The sequence below is a fragment of the Lampris incognitus genome, chromosome 7 (assembly GCF_029633865.1).
Source record: "Lampris incognitus isolate fLamInc1 chromosome 7, fLamInc1.hap2, whole genome shotgun sequence".
Taxonomy (NCBI): Eukaryota; Metazoa; Chordata; class Actinopteri; order Lampriformes; family Lampridae; genus Lampris; species Lampris incognitus.
In genome coordinates, this window is record NC_079217.1 from 47,652,726 (window position 1) to 47,676,717 (window position 23,992).

Below are 23,992 nucleotides of genomic sequence, written 5' to 3' on the forward strand. Positions count from 1 at the left end.
GGGAAATTATGCTCTTGTGGTTACCCACATCTATATAACGAGAGACATTCACCTAAGAGGACGGTGTACCTTTAAGGGAAAAGGCGAGGGGTCAGATAATGCACTTCCGCTTCCGGTTCTGTGTAGAGCGTCGTTGTCGAATGTATGACATGCTAAGTTGGAGCTAGTAAACTACCTCGACTACGTCTACTCTCACGTCGTTTTCTAATTCCACATTGGTGACCCCGACGTGATCGAACTACTAATACGAGTATGTCTGACAACGAAGACGCCGGGAATAATGCTGCCGCGGTACCCGCTCCCGACGCCGGTGCTAACAACATGGCCATTGCTAACGCTAGCATTTACGCCACTACTGTGAAGCAACCCGACTTTTGGCAGCATAATCCACGGCCGTGGTTTCAACATGTGGAAGCCCAGTTCCAGCTGAGAGGGATAACGCAGGATGCAACGCAGTACTTCCACGTAGTGGCGGCGTTAGACGCATCGACAACGGCGCGAGCAATGACACTGTTGGAAGCTCCGCCAGCTGCTGGCAAGTACGATGCTATAAAGACATTCCTCCTGAAACTATTTGAACTGTCGGAGCTGGAGAAGGCAGACCGTTTACTGTCCCTGAATGGCCTCGGCGACGGCAAACCGTCTGAGTTAATGGGCGGGGGATAAGAACTTTGTGGTGGACATGGGGGGCAGGCCGGAGCGGGTCGCTATAGACCGTCTCAAGCCCGCTCACTTGGACATTGGGGAGCCAATGCAATTGGCCCTACCCCCGCGGCGGGGGCGCCCTCCTAGGTCGGCCCCGGCACCTGCCTCTGTTCCTGCTTCGGCCCCGCCTATGGCCCGGGTTTCGGCCCCATCTGTTTCCCCTCTGTGAAGCGCAGCCGTTATGGCCGCAGGGTCCGCCCCCGACTCGTCACCTGTTTTCCCCGTGACTTTGCACTATGTCATTGACTGTTCTGTTGTAGAGTCTATTTTTATGTTCATGACTTGCACCTTTGCTGTTTTGCATTGTTTTGTGTAGGTGAATTCTGGGGGGGCCTGTGTGGTGACCCACATCTATATAACGAGAGACATTCACCTAAGAGGACGGTGTACCTTTAAGGGAAGAGGCGAGGGGTCAGATAATGCACTTCCGCTTCCGGTTCTGTGTAGAGTGTCGTTGTCGAATGTATGACATGCTAAGTTGGAGCTAGTAAACTACCTCGACTACGTCTACTCTCACGTCTCCTGTCTCGTTGTTTTCTAACTCCACACTCTGCATTTTTAACCCATGCTAGCTGTGTAGCTAGGAGCAGTGAGCAGCCACCGTGCAGCATCCGGGGACCAACTCCAGTTTGTCTTGCCATGCCTCGGTCAAGGGCACAGACAGGAGAACTCACCCTAACATGCATGTCTTTTTGATGGTTTTGGCTTCTTCTGGACATGTTCTAGCTAGTGAATTTTCTCTGTTGCCATCAGGGCGTCATTATGTTTTACCTGCTTGTAAAACGAACCGTTATTCTAAATCATTTATACCTGTTGCAACATGATTATTAAATGCTCCATAGTGTTTTTTAACAGATTGTTTTATTGTCTTTATCAAGTTTATCTTATTGTGTTTCTTATTGTGTAATTTCATAGATGTTATAGATTGTATTTCACATTTATCTCCCTGGGGTATTATTTATTGTTTGTGTTATTTGATTGTTCGCATGTTATTGTGTTTTGTGTTCACAAGCTTCTCCAAACAAATTGCCCCTAGTGGGGTTAATGAAGTTGTTTGTATTGTATTGTATTATCTCCAAACCAACAATCCTAAACTGTCCCTCTAACATACTCATTCTTAATCCTGTTCATCTTTGTTACCACCAACGAAAATCTTAGCATCTTCAATTCTGCCTTCTCCTGTTCTGCCTCCTGCCTTTTTTGTCAATGCAACAATCTCCAATCCATACAACATAACTGGGTCTCACTACCATCTTGAAAACGTTCCCTTTAACTCTTGCTGGCACCCTTCTGTCGCAAATCACTCCTGACATACTTCCCCACCCACTACACTCTGCCTGAACTCACTTCTTCACCTCTCTTCCACAGTCCGTGTTACTTTGAACAGTTGACCCCAAGTATTCAAACTCCTCCATCTTCGTCACCTCTACTCCTGCATCCTCACCGTTCCACTGTCCCCCCCCTGGTTCATGCATATGAATTTCATCTTGCTCCAACTAAATTTCATTTCTCTTCTCGTCGTTGCATACCTCCACCTCTCCAGGCTCTCCTCAACCTGCTCCTTGATTTTTGATCCATATATTTGATTTGGCAAAGGTTTTTAGGCCGGATGCCGTTTCTGACACAATCCTCCCTATTTATCTTGGGATAGAAAGTTCGTAGGGAAAAACTTAGACATATATGATCGATCAGGATAACTAGAAGTGGGATGGTTATCACTGATTGTATCTCAAAGCATTAGAGAGATGGCGCCCCTAAGATCGCGATATTTAGAAGTCTCTGTGTAACTTACTTGTCACTCAGATGAAGAGCAAAGAAGAAGGGAGTGATAAGTGGTGTGACGCAGAAGCTGAGTCATTTCTGAATGTTGCAGGTGTGTGTGGAAATAGAAGTAAATAACTAGAGTCCAGGAAAAGAAGAAGGAAGGCAGTAATTCTGTGTGTTTGGTCTTTGAAAGGAAAGAGTATAACTTAATTATGTGAGTTACAGGGTTAGGCCTTATGAGAGAGCTCCTCTCAGATGTTTTTGTTGTCAAGAATATGGACATGTTGCTGCAGTATGTAATGGGAGTCAGAAGGCGTGGGAGATGTGGGAAGGACAACTGCAATGTGAGAAAATTGTGAAGTGGAGAAAGTGCAAGAAAAGTTCCTGCACTGAAACGGAAACAATTATACAGGATCAGCACAGTGTACAAAGGCAATTAAGGAAGAGAAAGTGAATAAGATTAGCGCAAAAAAGGGGTTGTTGTATGATGAAGCTGCTAAATGAATGGAGAGAAACAATGAGCACGATGTGAGACAAGATGCTAAGGCGAACAAGTTAGTCAAAAAGCATGCTGAGTTTTGCTTTTGTAAGGACCAAATGGCCTTGTAACTGCAGACAGTGTCAGTTAAGTTTTTAGTTTTGTTTTCTGCATTATAATGTTGGTTCCTACTTCTCACCTGTATATTGTAGTACGGAGGGCGGAACTAATCTCCGCGGCTCTATTGTTACCGGCAATTTAAGAATGTAGCACCTCGCTATCAAGCGCCAAAAATAATAGCGCTACCAGCGACAACAAGAAGATAGCAGCACACAAGACAAAGCTAATTAAGAGAAAGACAAGTTAAGATAACAAGAAGATTTAATTGTATACTTACCTGTAAGACCTGAGGAAAGAAGATAATCTAGACGGAGACCAGACGAAGTGAAGAATTTAGCCCCTTTCAATACTAAGCAGCTGACGAGGTAACGTTATGTGTTGCTAATTGGCTGTTGTGTTAACTATCTGTGCAGTTATTGAGAATTGACGTACATGTACGCATTTTATTTTTATTTGCTCTCAACCCAGTCTCACGGGTTGGCCTGTTCCCGAAGAGTAAACCCGTTACTATCCAAGACTTGCTTCGTTGTGATTACTGAGTGGAGCTACAGGCCTTTTTGGCAATAGCAATTAACTGTACTGCTGGAGTAGAAAGAAAATCTGAGAGAACTGACAGAATTGTAGATGCAGCAAGGACATTACAGGGTGCTGTAGGAGTTTCTGAAGAAGGTGTGCAGCCACTGCTGAGGCTTTTAGTCCCTCCCAGAAACCTGTAAAATAATTAAACTTAGCACAAAAAGTAAGGAAATTTGTGTTTGGTATATTATTTCTTAGTTGTAAAAATGCTTCCTGGCAATAAATGTTATGTCAGGCACCTGGTTGTCAGCACCTGGGGTACCAGGAGCTCAAAACAAGAGTCAATAGCAACAGCAAAATAAGCTGTTTGGCATTGGCAGAGAAGATGTGGCAAATTTGTCATGGGTGTAACCCACATACTTAGCTCTGCTGCTCATCCCACAAATGCATGTTCCTTACAAATGTGGCACCATTTAAAAGGGAAATAAACAGGCTTTCCAACGGTATGAGATTTATTGCCAAGAAGCATTGTTACAACAAATGAATAATCTACCGAACTCAAATTTCCTTGCTTTTTGTGCTAAGTATAGTTTAACTGAGAAGACACGTTTTTGTTTTGAAGTAGACATTCTGATCCACTCTCCATTCCAGCTGGTGGCGGCAATGCGCCAAATCGTTATTTGCCAGCCACTAATAAACTAAAGAAGAAGCAGAAGAAGACCATCTGTGAAGAAGAAGAGTAGCAAGAACAAAATCGGGACTTCGGGAGATGGAATTTGTCGTCGTCTGAAGATGTGTTTGTTTAACCGCTGAGATCAATGATGGATCAGCCCATCACTGAAATACGTTTGAAGTTTGAAAGAAGGATCGCAGATTATGATGCTGAAACCTTACGTCTAAAGGAGGGAAATTATCGTCAGAGGAAACTACTGGGCGCTATTTATGTTTTTGTTGTCAAGAAAATGGACATGTTGCTGCAGTATGTAATGGGAGTCAGAAGGTGTGGGAGATGTGGGAAGAACAACTGCAATGTGGGAAAATTGTGAAGTGGAGAAAGCGCAAGAAAAGTGCCTGCACTGAAATGGAAATAATTATACAGGGTCAGCACAGTGTACAAAGGCAATTAAGGAAGAGAAAGTGAATAAGATTAGCGCAAAAAAGGGGTTGTTGTATGATGAAGCTGCTAAATGAATGGAGAGAAACAATGAGCATGATGTGAGACAAGATGCTAAGGCGAACAAGTTAGTCAAAAAGCATGCTGAGTTTTGCTTTTGTAAGGACCAAATGGCCTTTTTGGCAAACGCAATTGACTGTACTGCTGGAGTAGAAAGAAAATCTGACAGAACTGACAGAATTGTAGATGCAGCAAGGACATTGCAGGGTGCTGTAAGAGTTTCTGAAGAAGGTGTGCAGCCACTGCTGAGGCCTTTATTCCCTCCCAGAAATCTGTAAAATAATTACACTTAGCACAAAAAGTAAGGAAATTTGTGTTTGGTATATTATTTCTTTGTTGTAACAATGCTTCTTGGCAATAAATTTTATGTCAAGCACCTGATTGTCAGCACCTGGGGTACCAGAAGCTCAAAACAAGAGTCAACAGCAACAGCAAAATAAGCTGTTTGGCATTGGCAGAGAAGATTTGGCAAACTTGTCATGGGTGTAACCCACATACTCAGCTCTGCTGCTCATCCCACAAATGCATGTTCCTTACAAATGTGGCACCATTTAAAAGGGAAATAAACAGGCTTTCCAACGGTATAAGATGTATTGCCAAGAAGCATTGTTACAACAAATAAATAATGTACCAAACACAAATTTCCTTGCTTTTTGTGCTAAGTATAGTTTAACTGAGAAGACACGTTTTTTTTTGTGAAGTAGACGTTCTGATTCACTCTCCATTCCAGCTGGTGGCGGCAATGCGCCAAATCGTTATTTGCCAGCCGCTAATAAACTAAAGAAGAGGCAGAAGAAGAGCAGGAAGGAGGAGGGGGAGGAAGAACAAAAACAAGAACGTCAACAAAATCGGGACTTAGGGAGATGGAATTTGTCGTCGTCTGAAGATGTGTTTGTTTAACCGCTGAGATCAATGATGGATCAGCCCATCACTGAAATACGTTTGAAGTTTGAAAGAAGGATCGCAGATTATGAGGCTGAAATCTTACGTCTAAAGGAGGAAAATTCTCGTCAGAAGAAACTACTGGACGTCATTTATAAGCCTGAAGTACGGATATACAAATCAGGTTTGTACCAATAAACTGGCCAAACTGTTTAAGTTAATTTCACCAGGATCATTTAGTTAGCACAATGTTTTCTAAATTGATCTTTGTTAGCGGGGCGGGCTGAAACAATAATTCAGGCCGGGAAGTTGACTCCGTCCCAGGCCACCGTGAGCAAAACCTGCTTAATCAGATAAACTGATTCAACCTTCTTTGATTTTCTTACCTGGATTATTGAGCATGCGTCAAGACACCAGACCCCTAATTTTGTAGGCTAACTGTCGTGGCAATTATTGAATTCCTCGCTGACATTTTAAGATACAGTGGCTTGCAAAAGTACTCATAACCCTTGAACCTTTCCACATTTTGTCACGTTTCGACCACAAACATAACTATATTTTATTGGAATTTTATTTGAAAGACCAACACAAAGTGGCACACAATTGTGAAGTCCAAAGAAAATTATACATGATTTAAAAAATGTTTTGCAAATAAAAAACTGAAAAGTGCAGTGTGCAAAAGTATTCAGCCCCCCTGAGTCAATACTTTGTGGAACCGCCTTTTGCTGCAACTACAGCTGCAAGTCTTTTGGGGTATGTCTCTACCAGCTTTGCACATCTAGAGACTGAAATTTTTGCCCATTCTTCTTTGCAAAACAGCTCAAGCTCAGTCAGATTAGATGGAGAGTGTTTGTGAACGGCAGTTTTCAGATGTTGCCACAGATTCTCAATTGGATTTAGGTCCGGACTTTGACTGGGCCATTCTAACACATGAATATGTTTTGTTTTAAACCATTCCATTGTAGCCCTGGCTTTATGTTTAGGGTCGTTGTCCTGCTGGAAGGTCAACCTCTGCCCTAGTCTCAAGTCTTTTGAAGACTCAAACAGGTTTTCTTCCAAGATTGCCCTGTATTTGGCTCCATCCATCTTCCCATCAACTCTGACCATCTTCCCTGTCCCTGCTGAAGAGAAGCACCCCCAGAGCATGATGCTGCCACCACCATGTTTGACAGTGGGGATGGTGTGTTCAGAGTGATGTGCAGTGTTAGTTTTCCACCACACATAGCGTTTTGCATTTAGGCCAAAAAGTTGAATTTTGGTCTCATCTGACCAGAGCACCTTCTTCCACATGTTTGCTGTGTCCCCCATGTGGTTTCTGGCAAACTGCAAACGGGACTTCTTATGGTTTTCTTTTAACAATGGCTTTCTTCTTGCCACTCTTCCATAAAAGCCAGATTTGTGCAGTGCACTACCAATAGTTGTCCTGTGGACAGATTCCCCCACCTGAGCTGTGGATCTCTGCGGTTCGTCCAGAGTCACCATGGGCCTCTTGGCTGCATCTCTGATCAGTGCTCTCCTTGTTCGGCCTGTAAGTTTAGGTGGACGGCCGTGTCTTGGTAGGTTTGCAGTTGTGCCATACTCTTTCCATTTCCGGATGATGGATTGAACAGTGCTCCGTGAGATGTTCAAAGTGTGGGAAATCTTTTTATAGCCTAACCCTGCTTTAAACCTCTCCACAACTTTATCCTTGACATGTCTGGTGTGTTCCTTGGACTTCATGATGCTGTTTGCTCCCCATTATTCTCTTAACAAACCTCTGAGGTCGTCACAGAACAGCTGTATTTGTACTGAGATTAGATTACACACAGGTTGACTCTATTTAGTCATTAGGTCAACATTCGATCATTCAGCAATCATCAGGCAACTTCTGAAGGCAATTGGTTGCACTCAGAGAAAAGGGGGCTAAATACTTTTGCACACCGCGCTTTTCAGTTTTTTATTTGCAAAAAAAACCCATTAAAATCATGTATAATTTTCTTTGTACTTCACAATTGTGTGCCACTTTGTGTTGGTCTTTCACATAAAATTCCAATAAAAAATATTTATGTTTGTGGTTGTAACATGACAAAATGTGGAAAAGTTCAAGGGGTATGAATACTTTTGCAAGCCACTGTATGTTGATGAACAGGCGCATCCAAGCCCAAGTGCCTGAATGCGCGCCGATCAATACAGTATAGTCTCTCTTATAGGACAGTTGTCTGTTCTTCCCCTCCTTATCTCATGTCTTCCAGCTCTCATCCACCAAGACCATTTCTCCAATTTACTGCGTACAGACTTGCTAAACTCAGTGAGTCTCGCATACAGTCAACAATTAACAATAGGCCCTTATTTGTGCACCGACAGAAGACACTTTATAAGACTACCTTTGCTCTACTACACATGGACTTCAAGCATCCATCTAAGCAAGGCAAGGTCATGGTGAACGATTAAAAGTAAGCAAACATCAAATATGAATTGCCCTCACACTAACTCTATTTGTTTTTGTAACGGGTACCAGACTAGTTATAATATTGACCATTATGTTCATCTGGGAGGACAATTGCAGTAGTGTGTGTGTGATTGACGCATGTTCTGGCGAGTGTTTTTGACTGACCTGGCCCCTTACTAGCGAACATGTTGCTTAAATGATAAATGGTTAATAGACTGCATTTATATAGTGCTTTTCCAGTCTACTGACCACTCAAAGCCCATTACAGTGTATGCCTCACATTCACCCATTCATTCATACACTGGTGGTGGAGGCTGCCTTGCAAGGCACCAACCTCTGCTCATCAGAAGCAGTTAGGGGTTCAGTGTCTTGCTCAAGGACACTTTGACACGCTCTCCGCAGGAGCCGAGGATCGAACCTGCTACTATGCCCCCCTTTTTTTTTTCTTCCCAATTGTATCCAGCCTGGCGGCATGGTGGCGCAGTGGTTAGCGCGGTCGCCTCACAGCAAGAAGGTCCTGGGTCTGAGCCCCAGGGTAGTCGAACCTTGGTGGGTCATCCCGAGTCGTCGTCTGTGTGGAGTTTGCATGTTCTTCCCGCGTCTGCGTGGGTTTCCTCCGGGGGTCCGGTTTCCACCCACAGTCCAAAGACATGTAAGTCAGGTGAATTGGCCGTACTAAATTGTCCCTAAGAAGGAATGTGTGTGTGTGGGTGGGTGGGTGGGTGGGTGTGGGTGGGTGGCTGCGTCCGAGCCCCAGGGTAGTCGAACCTTGGTGGGTCATCCCGGGTCGTCCTCTGTGTGGAGTTTGCATGTTTTTCCCGCGTCTCCAGGGGTCCGGTTTCCACCCACAGTCCAAAGACATGTAAGTCAGGTGAATTGGCCGTACTAAATTGTCCCTAAGAATGAATGTGTGTGTGTGTGTGTGTGTGCGTGTGTGTGTGTGTGTGTGTGTGTGTGTGTGTGTGTGTGTGTGTGTGTGTGTCGGCCCTGTGATGGCCTGGCGGCCTGTCCAGGATGTCTCCCCGCCTGCCGCCCAATGACTGCTGGAATAGGCTCCGGCATCCCCGTGACCATGAGACCAGGATAAGCAGTTAAGTTAATGGATGGATGCAGGGCCAATTCCAAAGTTTTCCACTTTGAAAAATTCTCAAGATGAGAACGATAATTCTCGTGTTGAGTCAGTCTAATCGATAACTTGACCCAGTTTGAAAAACCAGTACTGAAGATCCCTTTGTCAGTTCCAAACAACTTACAACAGAAATAGAAGATGGCATTGGCAGACTTTGAGTAGACTAACCATGGCCGAGGTACTTTTAGGGCACCGACTGTCCTGATGTAATTAGCTGGTGTGAAACGACGGCCATCCATTTTAGGGAAATCAAAATCGGTCACCTGCAGTAGTTTATTTCTGACTATGTCCGTTCTGATGTCATCATCATGCATTCTGTCTGGCCACTGTGCAGGATCAAATAAGTCAAACTCACGCTCCCCATCACTTTCGTGACTTCCCTCTTCCTCGACAGATTCTCGGTGGCCGTTTGCATTCTCGATAGCGGTGGAGGTGCCAGCACAAGTGCCACGGTCTCTGTCCGCTCCGGTATCCTCTGCTGCTGAGTTAGCACATGTGGTGGATGTGCTAGCTTCATTGCTATCCACAGTATCCTCCAAGTGTTCTGCTGCCCGAATGTTAAGCCAAGCACCGTATACCTTCTTTGCGTTTTCTGCCTCTTTTTTTGTATTTTCTACCTTACGTTTCTGTAATTTTCTTTTCTTACAACCAGATTTGTTTCCAGACATTTTTTTGGTTAGTAGAAGCGAATTTCACGTTTTCACCATAGGCTATACTAACTCATGGGGGAGGGGGATGACGACACAACTTTTGATACATTTTTGAAAATAAATCGTTATCAGCCAATTGGGAAATTGCCAGGAAGAGCAACATACAGGGCATCTTTGCACTGCTGATACACACAATTAACAATCACTACACTTACAGCAGAATCAGCGCAGAAAGGTTTTTTGTTTTTTTTTCTGGGCCCCCCTCCAGACCTGGGCCCAGTGCAGTTGCTTCCGTTGCTACCCCCGCAGAACTGGCCCTGGATGGATGTATCTGGACAATTATCCCACTCTTTCAAGCCGCCCCAGTCGCTACTCCACCCCCTCTGCCAATCTGGGGAGGGCTGCAGACTACCACATGCTACCACATACATTTGGCATCGCCAGCCTGCTTCTTTTCATATGACAGTGAGGAGTTTCACTAGGGGGACGTAGCGGGAGGATCACGCTATTCCCCCCCAGTCCCCCCCCCTCCACCCCCAAACAAGCGTCCAGACCGACCAGAGGAGGCGCTAGTGCAGCAACCAGGACACAGCACATCCAGCATCCCACCCGCAAGACACGGCCAACTGGGTATGCAGGGACGCCCAACCAAGGCGGAGGCAACACGGGGACTCAAACCGCCAATCCCCGTATTGGTAGGCAACGGAATAGACCACCAAGCTACCCGGACGCCCATAAAAATAGTTTTTAAACTATATCAAAGTAAAGCGCTGCAACGTGAGAACGGTGTATAGTGCAAATAATAAAATCAGGAATGGATTTTCACTGTCAGCACTCGCGTGACAATAGAGATAAGGCCACGTCTAGGCTACATGATGATCGTAGTTCCATTGGCGATGACTGATTCATGGCTTTTCAGAATAATGGATTACATTTATACACCGGAGGACCCCCTACTCTGCTCTGTGTTAAGTGCCATGGGATCTTTAATGACCACAGTGAGTCAGGACCTTGGTTTTAGCATCTCATCCAAAGGATGGCAACTCCAACAGCAACGTGTCCCTGTCACTACATTGGGACATTGGGATTTTTTTGTTGGTCTATTCATTCATTTATTTATTTATTTTATTTTATTAGGACCCTAGGGAAGACTGCTCCCTACTGGCCCACCAACACTACTCTAGCAGCAACTCAGTTTCCGCGGAAGATCTCCCATCGTAGTACTAGCCAAGCCCATACCTGCTTAGCTTCCGCCATTCGGCAGAGCCAGCGTACATGTTGGTATGGCTGCCTAGTCGCTTAGTTTATAGTGTTTGTGGTTGCCAACTCTTAATCTCCTCTTCTATCATTGCATGAAATTTTGAAATATTTTACTGAAAGCCCCTGAAAATTGGATTTAAATAGTAAAAATACTACATATATTTTATCAAACTGGTGTGTCTCATTAGGCATCCACAAAAATCTGAGTGAAAATAAATTACTACCGCTGTTGGCTGCTCCCGTTAGGGGTCGCCACAAGGGATCATTCGTTTCCATTTCTTCCTGTGTTTTACATCTTCCTCTGTCATACCAGTCACCTGCATATCTTCCCTCGTCTTTGGCCTTCCTCTTTTCCTGTTTCCTGGCAGCTCCATATTCAGCATCCTTCTCCCAATATACCCAGCATCTCTCCTCCACACATGTCCAAGCCATCTCAATTTTGCTCCTCTTGCTTTGTCTCCAAACCTTCCAACTTGAGCGGTCCCTCTAATATCGTCCCTAATCCTGTCCTTCTTCGTCACTCCCAGTGAAAATCTTAGCATCTTCAACTCTGCCACCTCCAGCTCCACCTCCTGTCTTTTCGTCAGTGCCACTGTCTCCAAACCATATAACATAGCTGGTCTCACAACCATCTTGTAAACCTTCCCTTTAACTCTTGCTGTACCCTTCTGTCGCAAATCACTCCTGAGACTCTTCTCCACCCACTCCACCCTGCCTACACTCTCTTCACTTCTCTCCTGCACTCCCCGTTACTTTGGACAGTTGACCCCAAGCATTTAAAGAGAGACTGACCTGCCCTTTCTGAACACATTTTTTAACATTGGGAGTTTGAATCATAACCAAATATAGGTGTGTTTTTTTTAATTCAAAGCTATTGGCTACTGTCTTCCTGGGTGGTCGTTTGGGTGTGGCTTGTTGTTCGTGTGGGTAGGGCTCGGTACCGCTCGTAACTTGCCGTAAAAAAAATAAGAAATTCGGTGGCGCGAGGATTTGAATCGCTGAGGTAATTAGCTAGCTAGCTGACTAGCTTACTGCAAGGCATAGCTAGCGGTAGATCCGAAGCCTGGTCTCGGGCCAATGTTGGTACCGCACCTGGACACATGCCCTGCTTGTGCTCTGATGCCCATATTACAAATGGAAAAACATATTCAACAACTCACTACTGGCCAGGGGATAGACCAGGTATTTAGCGTTGATATGTGAATATAATTTCAAACTCGCCTACATTTCTTTTCCAAATATCATAAAGGATTTTGTCACATCTGGGTAGTGTAGCAGTCTATTCCATTACCTACGAATACGGGGATCGCCGTATCGAATCCCCGTGTTACCTCCAGCTTGGTTGGGCGTCCCTACGGACACAATTTGCCGTGTCTGTGGGTAGGAATGCCGGATGTGGGTATGTGTTCTGGTCGCTGCAGTAGCGCCTCCTCTGGTTGTTTGGGGCACCTGCTCGGTGGGGGAGGGGGAACTGGGGGGAGTAGTGTGATCCTCCCTCGCGCTATGTCCCCCTGTCAAAACTCCTCACTGTCAGGTGAAAAGAAGTGGCTGGCAACTCCATATGTATCAGAGGAGGCATGTGGTAGTCTGCAGCCCTCCCCAGATCAGAAGAGGGGGTAGAGCAGCGACCGGGATGGCTCAGAAGAGTGGGGTAATTGGCCAAGTATAATTAAGGAGAAAAAAAGGGGGGGGATCTGCAAAAAAAAAAGAGATTATGTTAAAGTGACTGCTCTAAAGGATATCACTTAATATTTAATTGCCCATGATTTTATTTAAAGGTGTGCAGTCATAGTTTCCCTAATGTTTATATGTCTTTCCCCTCTAGACCTCCAGCTGTTCTTTGTTTCTGAAGATAAGATTCCCTCTGTGAAGCAGGAGTGGAGCCCCAGTCTGGACCAGGGGGAGCCAGAGCCCCTACACATTAAAGAGGAAGAGGAGGAACTCTGGAGCAGTCAGGAGGAAGAGCAGCTTGAAGGACTGGAGGAGAAGGTTGACATTACCGAGCTGTCATTTCCTCATGTCCCTGTGAGGAGAGAAAATGATGAAGAGAAAGCTCAATCCTCTGTGTCATCAAGGCCAAACTGAAGAGAAAAGGGAGACAGAGCCTCCAGCCAGCACCTCAACTGAGCAGATGAAACCAGAAAGTGATGGAGAATACTTTGGACCAATAGAACCAGCCAGTAACCTCAATCAAGATGGTGATTTACAACCAACTGGTGATGGATATCTCTCTTCAGACTGTTGTGAAAGTGAGATTGAAGACAATGATGATGATGAGAACAAGACTAGAGAACCTCACTCAGGTTTGGACACAACAGAGAACAATGAAATCAGTAATGAGCGATCTGCTGAGAATAAACCCTTCAGTTGCTCAGTCTGTGGTAAAGGGTTTTCTAAAAGAGGATATATGAAGAAACATATGATAATGCATACAGGAGAGAAACATTTCAGTTGCTCAGTCTGTGGTAAAGTGTTTTCTCAAAGAGGAAGTATGCAGTCACACATGAGAATACATACAGGAGACAAACCCTTCAGTTGCTCAGTGTGTGGTAAAGGGTTTTCTGAAAAAGGAAACATGCAGAGACACATGATAATACATACAGGCGATAAACCTTTCAGTTGCCCAGTCTGTGTTAAAGGATTTTCTCAAAGAGGACATATGCAGTCACACATGAGAATACATACAGGAGACAAACCCTTCAGTTGCTCAGTCTGTGGTAAAGGGTTTTCTCAAACAGGAAACATGCAGAGACACACCAGAATACATACAGGAGATAAACCCTTCAGTTGCTCAGTGTGTGGTAAAAGGTTTTCTGAAAGAGGAAACCTGCAGAGACACACCAGAATACATACAGATGTGATGGGAATAGGAAGGGAGTTAGGGGCTTTTAAGTATTAATAATTCTGTACAATTTTTTCAAAATCTGAATATGATCACACTAGTAGGCATGGTTTCCATTAAAAGAAAAATTAAGATTTATTGTCTCAGATGCATCTGTATCTCAATTTATATATTCAATATATATATTCAACTTGGGACCTCAATGACGACACATTAAGTATTGTCTTGAGCTGCCAGCAGATAACCTACCTGCTAAAGAGACTGACGTGTCTGAGTATTTCCCCTGCCATCCTCTGCAGCTTTTACATCTGCCATATTGGGAGTCTCCTTAATTTCTGTTTCCTGGCCTGGTATGTTTGATTTGGTTTAGAATGGTGAATAACAATAAACATTTTATACATGTACATGAATACATTTTCTTGTTGTTCACTTTGGTTTTTAACATTTTCAAGCATTTCTACATTTGTGGGGGGGTTTTAAAGACTTTTTTTTTTAAATTATGACCTTTTTTACATTTCATTGTGTTCTGTTGGATTCCTTGGATAATGTCAGTTTTTCTGAGGTAATAAAGTATTTCAATAAGGTCTGTAGTTGTTGCATAGTAGTATGTATGTACATGTACACTTTGTAATGTTGTTGCCTGCTGCTTATATTTATTATTAGTGTGAATTCCCAGCATTCACACTATTGCTTTGCAGTTAATTTATTTTTCTTCCGCCCATTTTTTGACACTTTTAGCTCCTTCATACTTTTAGCTACTGAAACCAGTCAACTATATAAATGTTCAACTCATTAAGGACGTTAGTGCTCCGCTTTCAGATTTTTCATATCTTTTGAACTTTTTGAAATATTCAACTTTTTTCAGCCTTTTTTTGAATGGGAGTCAATGGGGGACTTTTGCAACCTTTCCACCTCTTTTACTCCTTCATACTTTTAACCACTGAAACCATTCAGGTATCAAAATTTTCATCTCTTTAAGCCCATTAAGGCTCACATTTTGGTTTTCTGAAATCTTTTATACTTTTAGACATATTAAGCTTTTTCTACTTTTTCAAAACAATGGAAGTCTATGGGGAAAGGTTGAAACCCTCATCACCTTTGAGCTGTATCTCCTCCATTTTTTGAGCTAGGAACCCCATTTAAAGCTTAAACAGTTCAGGATATTCCGCTCTTTCAGAATCCTATTTAGATTTTAAAAATATTGTATAGTTTTTGAAAAATTCAGCTCTAAAGTTTAGCAATTCTGCCATTCACTTTGCCTGTTAGAATGTTCAGTCCTATTGTGACATCACATATCAATTTGAAACTCAACTGCCAGCCTAATTACTGTCAACTCTCAACACCTGGTAGATTTGATCATCTTCTGCCACTTCTTAACTGCTCTTCCTCCCTCTTCAACCTTCCTACCTTCCTTCCTTCCTTCCTATGACCTTCCTACCTTGCTTCCTACCATCTTTCCTACCTTCCTACAACCTTACTACCTTCCTTCTTACAACCTTCCTGCCTTCCTACCTTCCTACAATCTTCCTACCTTCCTTCCCACAACCTTCCTGCCTTCCTACCTTCCTACAATCTTCCTACCTTCCTTCCTACCTACAACCTCCCTACCTTGCTTCCTACCATCCTTCCTACAACCTTCCTACCTTCCGTCCTACAACCTTACCTTCCTTCCCCCTTCCTTCCTACAACCTTCCTATACCTTCCTTCCTACAACCTCCCTGCTATCCTACCTTCCTACAACCTTCTTACCCTCCTTCCTACCCTTCCTCTTCATCGCTACTCTTCGTCTTCATTTCTACCCTTCCTCTTCATCACTCCATCTTCATCACTACCCCTCCTCTCATTCAACCCCTCCTCTCATTCTACCCCTCCTCCTCTCATTCTATCCCTCCTCCTCTCATTCTACCTCTCCTCTCATTCTACCCCTCCTCTCATAACAAATAAAGACCATTTCTTCTGATGCACTGTAGCTCTTTCTTCTTCTTTTAGAAGAACAATGTTCAGGTCAGGTTTTGCAGTTCAATGACCTAGGCCTACTTGGGGACTCTTACCAGCGGGGGTCACATATTTCAGACTATTCAAACCTTTTCCATACATAAACCATTGCTGCAAATGCTTGAAAGTTTTGTTACAGCCTTGTTGTGTGTGTTTGTAATGGGACTGGGAGCATTTTGAAATCTTTGCACCACTTCCACTTTTTCATACTTTAAACTACAGAAACCATTCAACAATCAAACTATGTATTTAGCACATTATGGCAATTTTTTCAGTTTTTTATACCTTTAGAACTTTTAAAATATTCAGCCATTTCACATTTCAGTTTCCAGGTATTTCAGGTAGGCTAGTGACTTTCTGACTTTTCCTATTCATCCATTTTCAGCAATGCTTTCGCGATTTCTTTCAGCAGCTCAGCGTTCACACGCTTTTTCTGTGGAAAAGCATTTTTCTAGTTATCACTAAAATCTATAAAGAGAGCGCATTTGGACCTAAAACATGTCTTACAGTTTTACATTTAGCAGACAGTGTTATGTAAGGGATTGAGAAATCGTCTTCATTAAAAGTTTAGAATAACCCCCCCCCCTATTTTTTAGATTAAATACAATGTGGGTTTACACCACCAAGTCAGTAGGTGGCGCTGCAGCGCTTCTGGGGATCAATACAAAAGAGAGCAACGCTTCCTTAAACCAGAGCAGAAATAAACTGGCGCGAGCTTGAGTGACAATGCATTTTCATCGTGCCTCTCTTTTTGATTCACAGGTACTGCAAAAGATATTATAAACTCCCTAATTTAATCTTAGACAAAAGATATCGTCAAGACAGTATTTCGTAGTATTTTAGTGCAAATGTGATAAGAATGTTATGTTTTGGGTTGATACTTAATTGTCTCGACTCGCTGAGGGTAACAAACGCCATGCTAGCTAGTAGTCTAGGCGAGCCCAATAAAGTGGTATCCTGTCATAGCAGATTGTAAACATCTCATAATAATGCTTTGGTGATACATGGAGATGTGGGTTTATGTTGTAAGAAAAGTGTTAATGTTACTATTTTACGAGGAGCTATTCTGTGGTAACTTGTTCAGATAATTGTTCAGCTGTCGCCATTTCATGCCTGTTGCTGGTACTGCGTCTTAGGACGTGTGCGCATGCGTGAGACCACGCATAGTGTGGTGACCCACATCTTTATATCGAGAGACATTCACCTAAGAGGACGGTGTACCTTTAAGGGAAAAGGCGAGGGGTCAGATAATGCACTTCCGCTTCCGGTTCACAGTCAGTTCAGTGTCGTTGTCGAACGTATGACATGCAAAGTTGGAGCTAGTAAACTACCTCGACTACGTCTACTCTCACGTCTCCTGTCTCGTTGTTTTCTAACTCCACATTGGTGACCCCGACGTGATCGAACTACTAATACGAGTATGTCTGACAACGACGACGCCGGTGCTAACAACATGGCTATTGCTAACGCTAGCATTTACACCGCTACTGTGAAGCTACCCGACTTTTGGCAGCATAATCCACGGCCGTGGTTTCAACATGTGGAAGCCCAGTTCCAGCTGAGAGGGATAACGCAGGATGCAACGCAGTACTTCCACGTAGTGGCGGCGTTAGACGCATCGACAACGGCGCGAGCAATGACACTGTTGGAAGCTCCGCCAGCTGCTGGCAAGTACGATGCTATAAAGACATTCCTCCTGAAACTATTTGAACTGTCGAAGCTGGAGAAGGCAGACCGTTTACTGTCCCCGAATGGCCTCGGCGACGGCAAACCGTCTGAGTTAATGGAAAAAATGCTGTCTGTGCTGGGATCGGCTGATCCGGCCTTTCTTTTCACACACATTTTTCTGAGGCAGCTCCCCGCACCTGTACGCACAGCACTGGCCAGTTCTCCTCTCGCCGCCTCCAAGGACTACCGTTCTCTGGCTGCTGAAGCAGACAGGGTTTTCCTGGCCAACCGGCAACAGTTTGTGCATGCCCTGCTACCCCACCAGACCGCCCCACCACCACCTGTGTACGACTATATGGACACCGCGGCTGCGGTGACAGCCCGCCGCCAACCTGACGACGGGCTCTGTTATTACCATGCCAGGTTTGGGGCAAAAGCAAAACAGTGTCGCAAACCCTGCAGTTACAGGGTTCAGGGAAACGCCAAGGCCGGCGCTCGTTAACGGCTATGGGCGCCGGCCGTGACTGCAAGCTGTTGTTCATCAGAGACTCCTTGTCGGGCCGTCGGCTGCTGGTTGACTCTGGCGCTCAACGCAGCATACTACCAGCACAAGCTGTGGACACGATGACCGACAGTCACGGCCCCCAGATGGACGCCGCCAACGGCACGTCCATTCAGACGTACGGTATCAGACATGTGGACGTGTGTTTTGGCGGCCGACGTTTCGGCTGGGACTTTGTGATGGCTGCTGTATCCACCCCGCTCCTAGGTGCGGATTTCCTCTGTGCTTTCAACCTGCTGGTGGATGTTAAAAACTGTCGCGTGATTGATGCCGTCTCTTTTGCGTCATACCCCTGCACGCTTGGGGGCGCTGGAGCGCTGTGCCTCGCTAACACACTCTCCACCGGGGATCCATACCAACGCCTGCTCGCAAATTTCCCCGAGCTCATCACACCCACCTTCTCCTCGGCGGTGGCCAAGCCCGGCGTGGAACATCATATCACCACAGTGGGCCCCCCAGTTTACGCCCGGGCCCGACGCCTCGACTCGGCCAAGCTCGCAATAGCCAGGGAGGAGTTTTCGACTATGGAGCGCCTCGGCATTGTCCGCCGTTCTGACAGCCCGTGGGCTTCCCCTCTTCACATGGTTACTAAGGCCGACGGGGGTTGGCGCCCGTGCGGGGACTACCGTCGCCTAAACAATGCCACGACCCCCGACCGGTACCCCATACCGCACATACAAGATTTCTCTACCCATCTGGCGGGCGCTGCCATCTATTCCAAAATCGACTTAGTGCGGGGGTATCACCAAGTGCCGGTCCACCCACTGGATGTCCCAAAAACGGCTGTCATCACACCCTTTGGGCTCTTTGAGTTTTTACGTATGCCTTTCGGCCTTAAAGGGGCGGCGCAGACGTTTCAGCGCCTTATGGATTCTGTGCTCTGCGACATGCCATTTTTGTTTGTGTACTTAGACGACATCCTCGTGGCCAGCGCGTCGGCGGAGGAACACATGACGCACCTCACACAGCTGTTCGACAGGCTCAGCGAACACGGCCTCATCATCAACCCAGCTAAGTGTCAGTTCGGGGAGTCGTCCATCACCTTCCTCGGGCACCACATCACTCCACAGGGGGCCGTTCCCCTCCCTGCCAGGGTTGAGGCTGTCACCATGTTCCCCCGCCCCCGCACTGTACAGTCGCTGCAGGAATTCCTGGGCATGGTGAACTTTTATAACCGTTTCCTGCCCCGTGCCGCCCACATCATGCGTCCCCTGTATGAGGCCCTGCGGGGTAAGAAGTCTAAGGACGAGCTGGACTGGTCTTCGGGGATGGACGAGGCTTTTGTGGCCGCCAAGACCGCGCTGGCCAACGCTGCGCTGCTAGCTCACCCGTCGCCTGCCGCCCCCATAGCCCTTACAACGGATGCCTCCGACTACGCCGTGGGGGCCGTGTGTGAGCAGTGGGTGGAGGGGGGCTGGCAGCCGTTGGCGTTCTTCAGTAAACAACTCCGTGAGAGCGAGCGCAAATACAGCACCTTTGATAGGGAACTACTGGGTCTCTTCCTCGCAACCAGACACTTTAGGTTCCTATTGGAGGGCCGACAGTTCACCGCTTTCGTGGACCACAAACCGCTGACGTTCTGTATGGCCAAAACCTCAGAACCGTGGTCTGGGCGTCAGCAGCGCCATCTCGCGGCGGTTTCCGAGTTTACCACGGACATACAACACGTGTCGGGCAAGGATAACTTCGTCGCCGACTGCCTTTCACGGGCAGTTGTTAACGCCGTTCACTTGGGACTCGACTACGCCGCTATGGCAGCGGACCAAGCCAAGGACACGACCGTTCAAGACTACCGGTCGACCCCTACGGCGCTACGGCTGGAGGAAGTGACGTTCGATGCGGCCAACACCACCCTCCTCTGTGACATCTCCACCGGTCAACCGCGCCCCCTGGTGCCTACTTCCTGGCGGCGCCGAGTTTTCGACACCGTCCATGGCCTTTCCCACCCGGGAGTGAAGGCCTTGACCAAGCTGGTGAGCGTCAAGTTCGTTTGGCCTGGGCTCCGTAAGGATGTTAGAGCCTGGGCCGGCTCGTGTGTGGCATGCCAACGCGCCAAGGTGCACCGCCATACCAAGGCCCCTTTGGCGCCGTTTGTGGTTCCAGAGAGGCGGTTTGACCACGTCAATGTTGACCTGGTGGGTCCCCTGCCCCCCTCCCGTGGTTATACGTTCCTCCTCACTATTGTGGACAGGGCCACCAGGTGGCCAGAGGCTATTCCCTTGTCCTCCACGACGGCAGCAGAGGTAGCGCGGGCGTTCATCGGCTGCTGGGTGGCCCGTTTCGGCACGCCTGGTGACATCACGAGCGACCGGAGCTCCCAGTTTACCTCGGAGCTCTGGACGGCGGTCGCTGAGCACCTGGGGATGAAGATCCACCGCAACTACGGCGTACAACCCGCAGAGCAACGGACTTTGTGAGCGGTTCCATCGGGACATGAAAGCCGCTCTGCGGGCAAGCCTCACTGGCTGCGACTGGATGGACCGGCTCCCATGGGTCATGCTCGGCCTGCGTTCGGCCCCGAAGGAAGACCTCCAGACCTCCTCCGCTGAGCTGGTGTATGGCCAGCCCCTGCGGGTTCCGGGGGAGTTTCTTCCGGATGCTACGGCTCCCTGGTCGGCCGCCTCTCACCTCAGTGCGTCCCGGAGCGCTGCCGGTGCCTTCGCTCCCGTTCCGATGTCTCAACACTGCCTCCCCCGGTCCTACGTCCCCAAGGATCTGCCATCAGCGAGGTATGTCTTCATTAGGCACGACAGCCATCGGTCCCCGCTGCAGCCCCCATACGACGGGCCCTTCCGCGTCCTGGAGGCGGGGGATAAGAACTTTGTGGTGGACATGGGGGGCAGGCCGGAGCGGGTCGCTATAGACCGTCTCAAGCCCGCTCACTTGGACATTGGGGAGCCAATGCAATTGGCCCTACCCCCGCGGCGGGGGCGCCCTCCTAGGTCGGCCCCGGCACCTGCCTCTGTTCCTGCTTCGGCCCCGCCTATGGCCCGGGTTTCGGCCCCATCTGTTTCCCCTCCTGTGAAGCGCAGCCGTTATGGCCGCAGGGTCCGCCCTCCGACTCGTCACCTGTTTTCCCCGTGACTTTGCACTATGTCATTGACTGTTCTGTTGTAGAGTCTATTTTTATGTTCATGACTTGCACTTTTGCTGTTTTGCATTGTTTTGTTTAGGTGAATTCTGGGGGGGCCTGTGTGGTGACCCACATCTATATATCGAGAGACATTCACCTAAGAGGACGGTGTACCTTTAAGGGAAGAGGCGAGGGGTCAGATAATGCACTTCCGCTTCCGGTTCACAGTCAGTTCAGAGTCGTTGTCGAACGTATGACATGCAAAGTTGGAGCTAGTAAACTACCTCGACTACGTCTACTCTCACGTCTCCTGTCTCGTTGTTTTCTAACTCCACAATAGTGTATTAAAGCCTGTGTATGGGATAAAATAGTTGTGCAAGTGGATATAGATAAATGATTCAGATGCTGTAATAGGCTGATTATTTCGGTTGTTGTGAAATTGCTATTTTGACAGTAGCCTATATTGATGTTAAACTGTTGAGACCAGAAATAAACTGGCGCGAGCTTGGGTGACAACGTATTTTCATCGTGCCTCTCTTTCACCGATCCACAGTGCTATTTAGCCTGTGTATCATTTGCTGCCGCTCCGGATGTCCCCTAGGTCTGGAGCCGGTAACAGTTATCCAAAGCGACGTACATGTTAGAGGTTTTTGGCTTGTAGAGAGCTCCAGTAGTTGACGTCACGCAATAGTCGAAATCAAAACACCGCCATTTTGGCAGGAAAGCGGGCCTACTGCTGGGCAAATGACTGCTAGCTAGCAGCAAGTCTCTTTGCCTGCTGTATTTATACAGAGAATATGGTGGATAGCTGTTGTACACCGGGATGCCAGAACAGTCGCGGACGAGTAAAAGGGAGAGCAATTTATCGGAGTCCTAAAGATCCCGAAAGATGACATAAATGGATTACTGCCATAAAACGTGCTAGAAAGTGAACAGAAGAAAACTGAGCAATGGGACCCCACAAGCAATGGATTCCGCTTGTGTAGTGGCCACTTCATATCAGGTACAGAATACAATACTTCCTAACGTTAATATATTATTTGACAATTGACAATTTTATTATATTAAATGCATTATGGCGTGGATTTTGCGGGGCTAACAAAGGCTAAGATAAATTCAATTCAGTTCAATTTTATTGTCATTAAAAACAACGTGCAGGCACATGTTAAAAATGAAATGAAAGAAAAAAAATGAAAGAACTAAGCCTGTTGCTCACTAAAACGTGACTGAACATTTTCTACTTACCTGCGTTTTAGGGAAAAAGAGTGATAACCCTCTGTCACCCGGCTATGTCCCATCCATCTTCATACATGTACCATCCCCGGAGAAGAGAAGAAGAAGAATGCGATTAGACGTATTCAACAGAAGACAGAAGAGTAAACTCCAAAGAAGACAGCAAGCAAAGAAGTCACCAGCTGCAGCAGTAATCCTTCCAACAGATTGTCCTCAAGACAGCAGCAAGCATCCTACTGCAGACCAGATTCTCACAGGAGAATCTTCTATGAAGGAATCTACACACAAACAACTTGAAAATGATTTCCAGCCTATTCCTGATGATCATGATTATCCAACAACTCCACCATATGCAATTAAACCAGTAAGAAACACATTACATCTCTTGAATTGGAATGCCAAGCTCTGAGAACGGAAAATATTTTGTTAAAAGAAAAAATGAATAGAACTGGACTGAATGAGATGAGTCTACAAAACAATGATAAAAGGTTAATATTCTCACTGGTTTACCAACATATTGACTACTGATGGCAGTTTTTTCATTTTGTAGCTCCCTATCTCAAACATAAATCTGGCCTAACATTATTTCAGCAGTATATGCTAGCTTTAATTAAGCTTAGAAAGAATTTGTCTTTTTAGTTTTTGACTTTTTATTTTGGCACTGATTCAACCACTGTTTCAAGACTTTTCAAACACCGTATTAGTGTAATTATTGTAGACTAGTGCCAAGTGTAGTTGTATGGCCTGACAGGGAATCATTAAGAAAATCTCTTCCATATGCATTTAGGAACAGTAACTTTGAAAAGGCAGTTTGCATTATTGACTTTTGAAATATTTATTGAGAAACCAAGTAACTTATTAGCCAGTGCTGGATTAGTACCCCCAGGGGCCCCTGGGCACTGAAGCTTATACCCCCCCCACACACACACACACACTATGCCCACCCCACGCCCCAGCCATTAAACTCCACCTTAATTATTTTGATCTTCCAGTCAGTCTGGAATGTGAAATCTAATCACACCTACTAGTCAGAGGCTGGGCGGCACGGTGGCACAGTGGTTAGCACGGTCGCCTCACAGCAAGAAGGTCCTGGGTTCAAGCCCCGGGGTGGTCCAACCTTGGGGGCTCATCCCGGGTCGTCCTCTGTGTGGAGTTTGCATGTTCTCCCCGTGTCTGCGAGGGTTTCCTCCGGATGCTCCAGTTTCATCCCACAGTCCAAAGACATGTAGGTCAAGTGAATCGGCCGAACTAAATTGCCCTTAGGGTGGGTGTGTGTGTGTGTGTGTGTGTGTGTGTGTGTCGGCCCTGTGTGATGGCCTGGCGGCCTGTCAAGGGTGTCTCTCCACCTCCCGCCCAATGACTGGTGGGATAGGCCCCAGCATCCCCAGCTAGGCCAGATAGGCTCCAGCTCCAGGATATGCGGTTTGGATAATGGATGGATGGATGGATGGATGGTCAAAGGCTGAGCAACCAGTCCAGCTGAGCAGGTATTACTTATACAGTTCAATAGACC

The 23,992-nt window shown here is 46.3% G+C and overlaps 1 protein-coding gene across 1 annotated transcript; it reads left to right on the forward strand.

The window, feature by feature from the left end:
* Nucleotides 1–5,578: 5,578 nt before the first annotated feature.
* On the forward strand, nucleotides 5,579–14,439 carry LOC130115975 (gastrula zinc finger protein XlCGF7.1-like). Its single transcript, XM_056283875.1, has 2 exons — nucleotides 5,579–5,823; nucleotides 12,932–14,439. Exon 2 carries the CDS (start codon nucleotides 13,145–13,147, stop codon nucleotides 14,003–14,005), a length of 861 nt encoding a protein of 286 aa, XP_056139850.1. The 5' UTR covers nucleotides 5,579–5,823; nucleotides 12,932–13,144; the 3' UTR covers nucleotides 14,006–14,439.
* The last annotated feature ends 9,553 nt before the right edge of the window (nucleotides 14,440–23,992 follow it).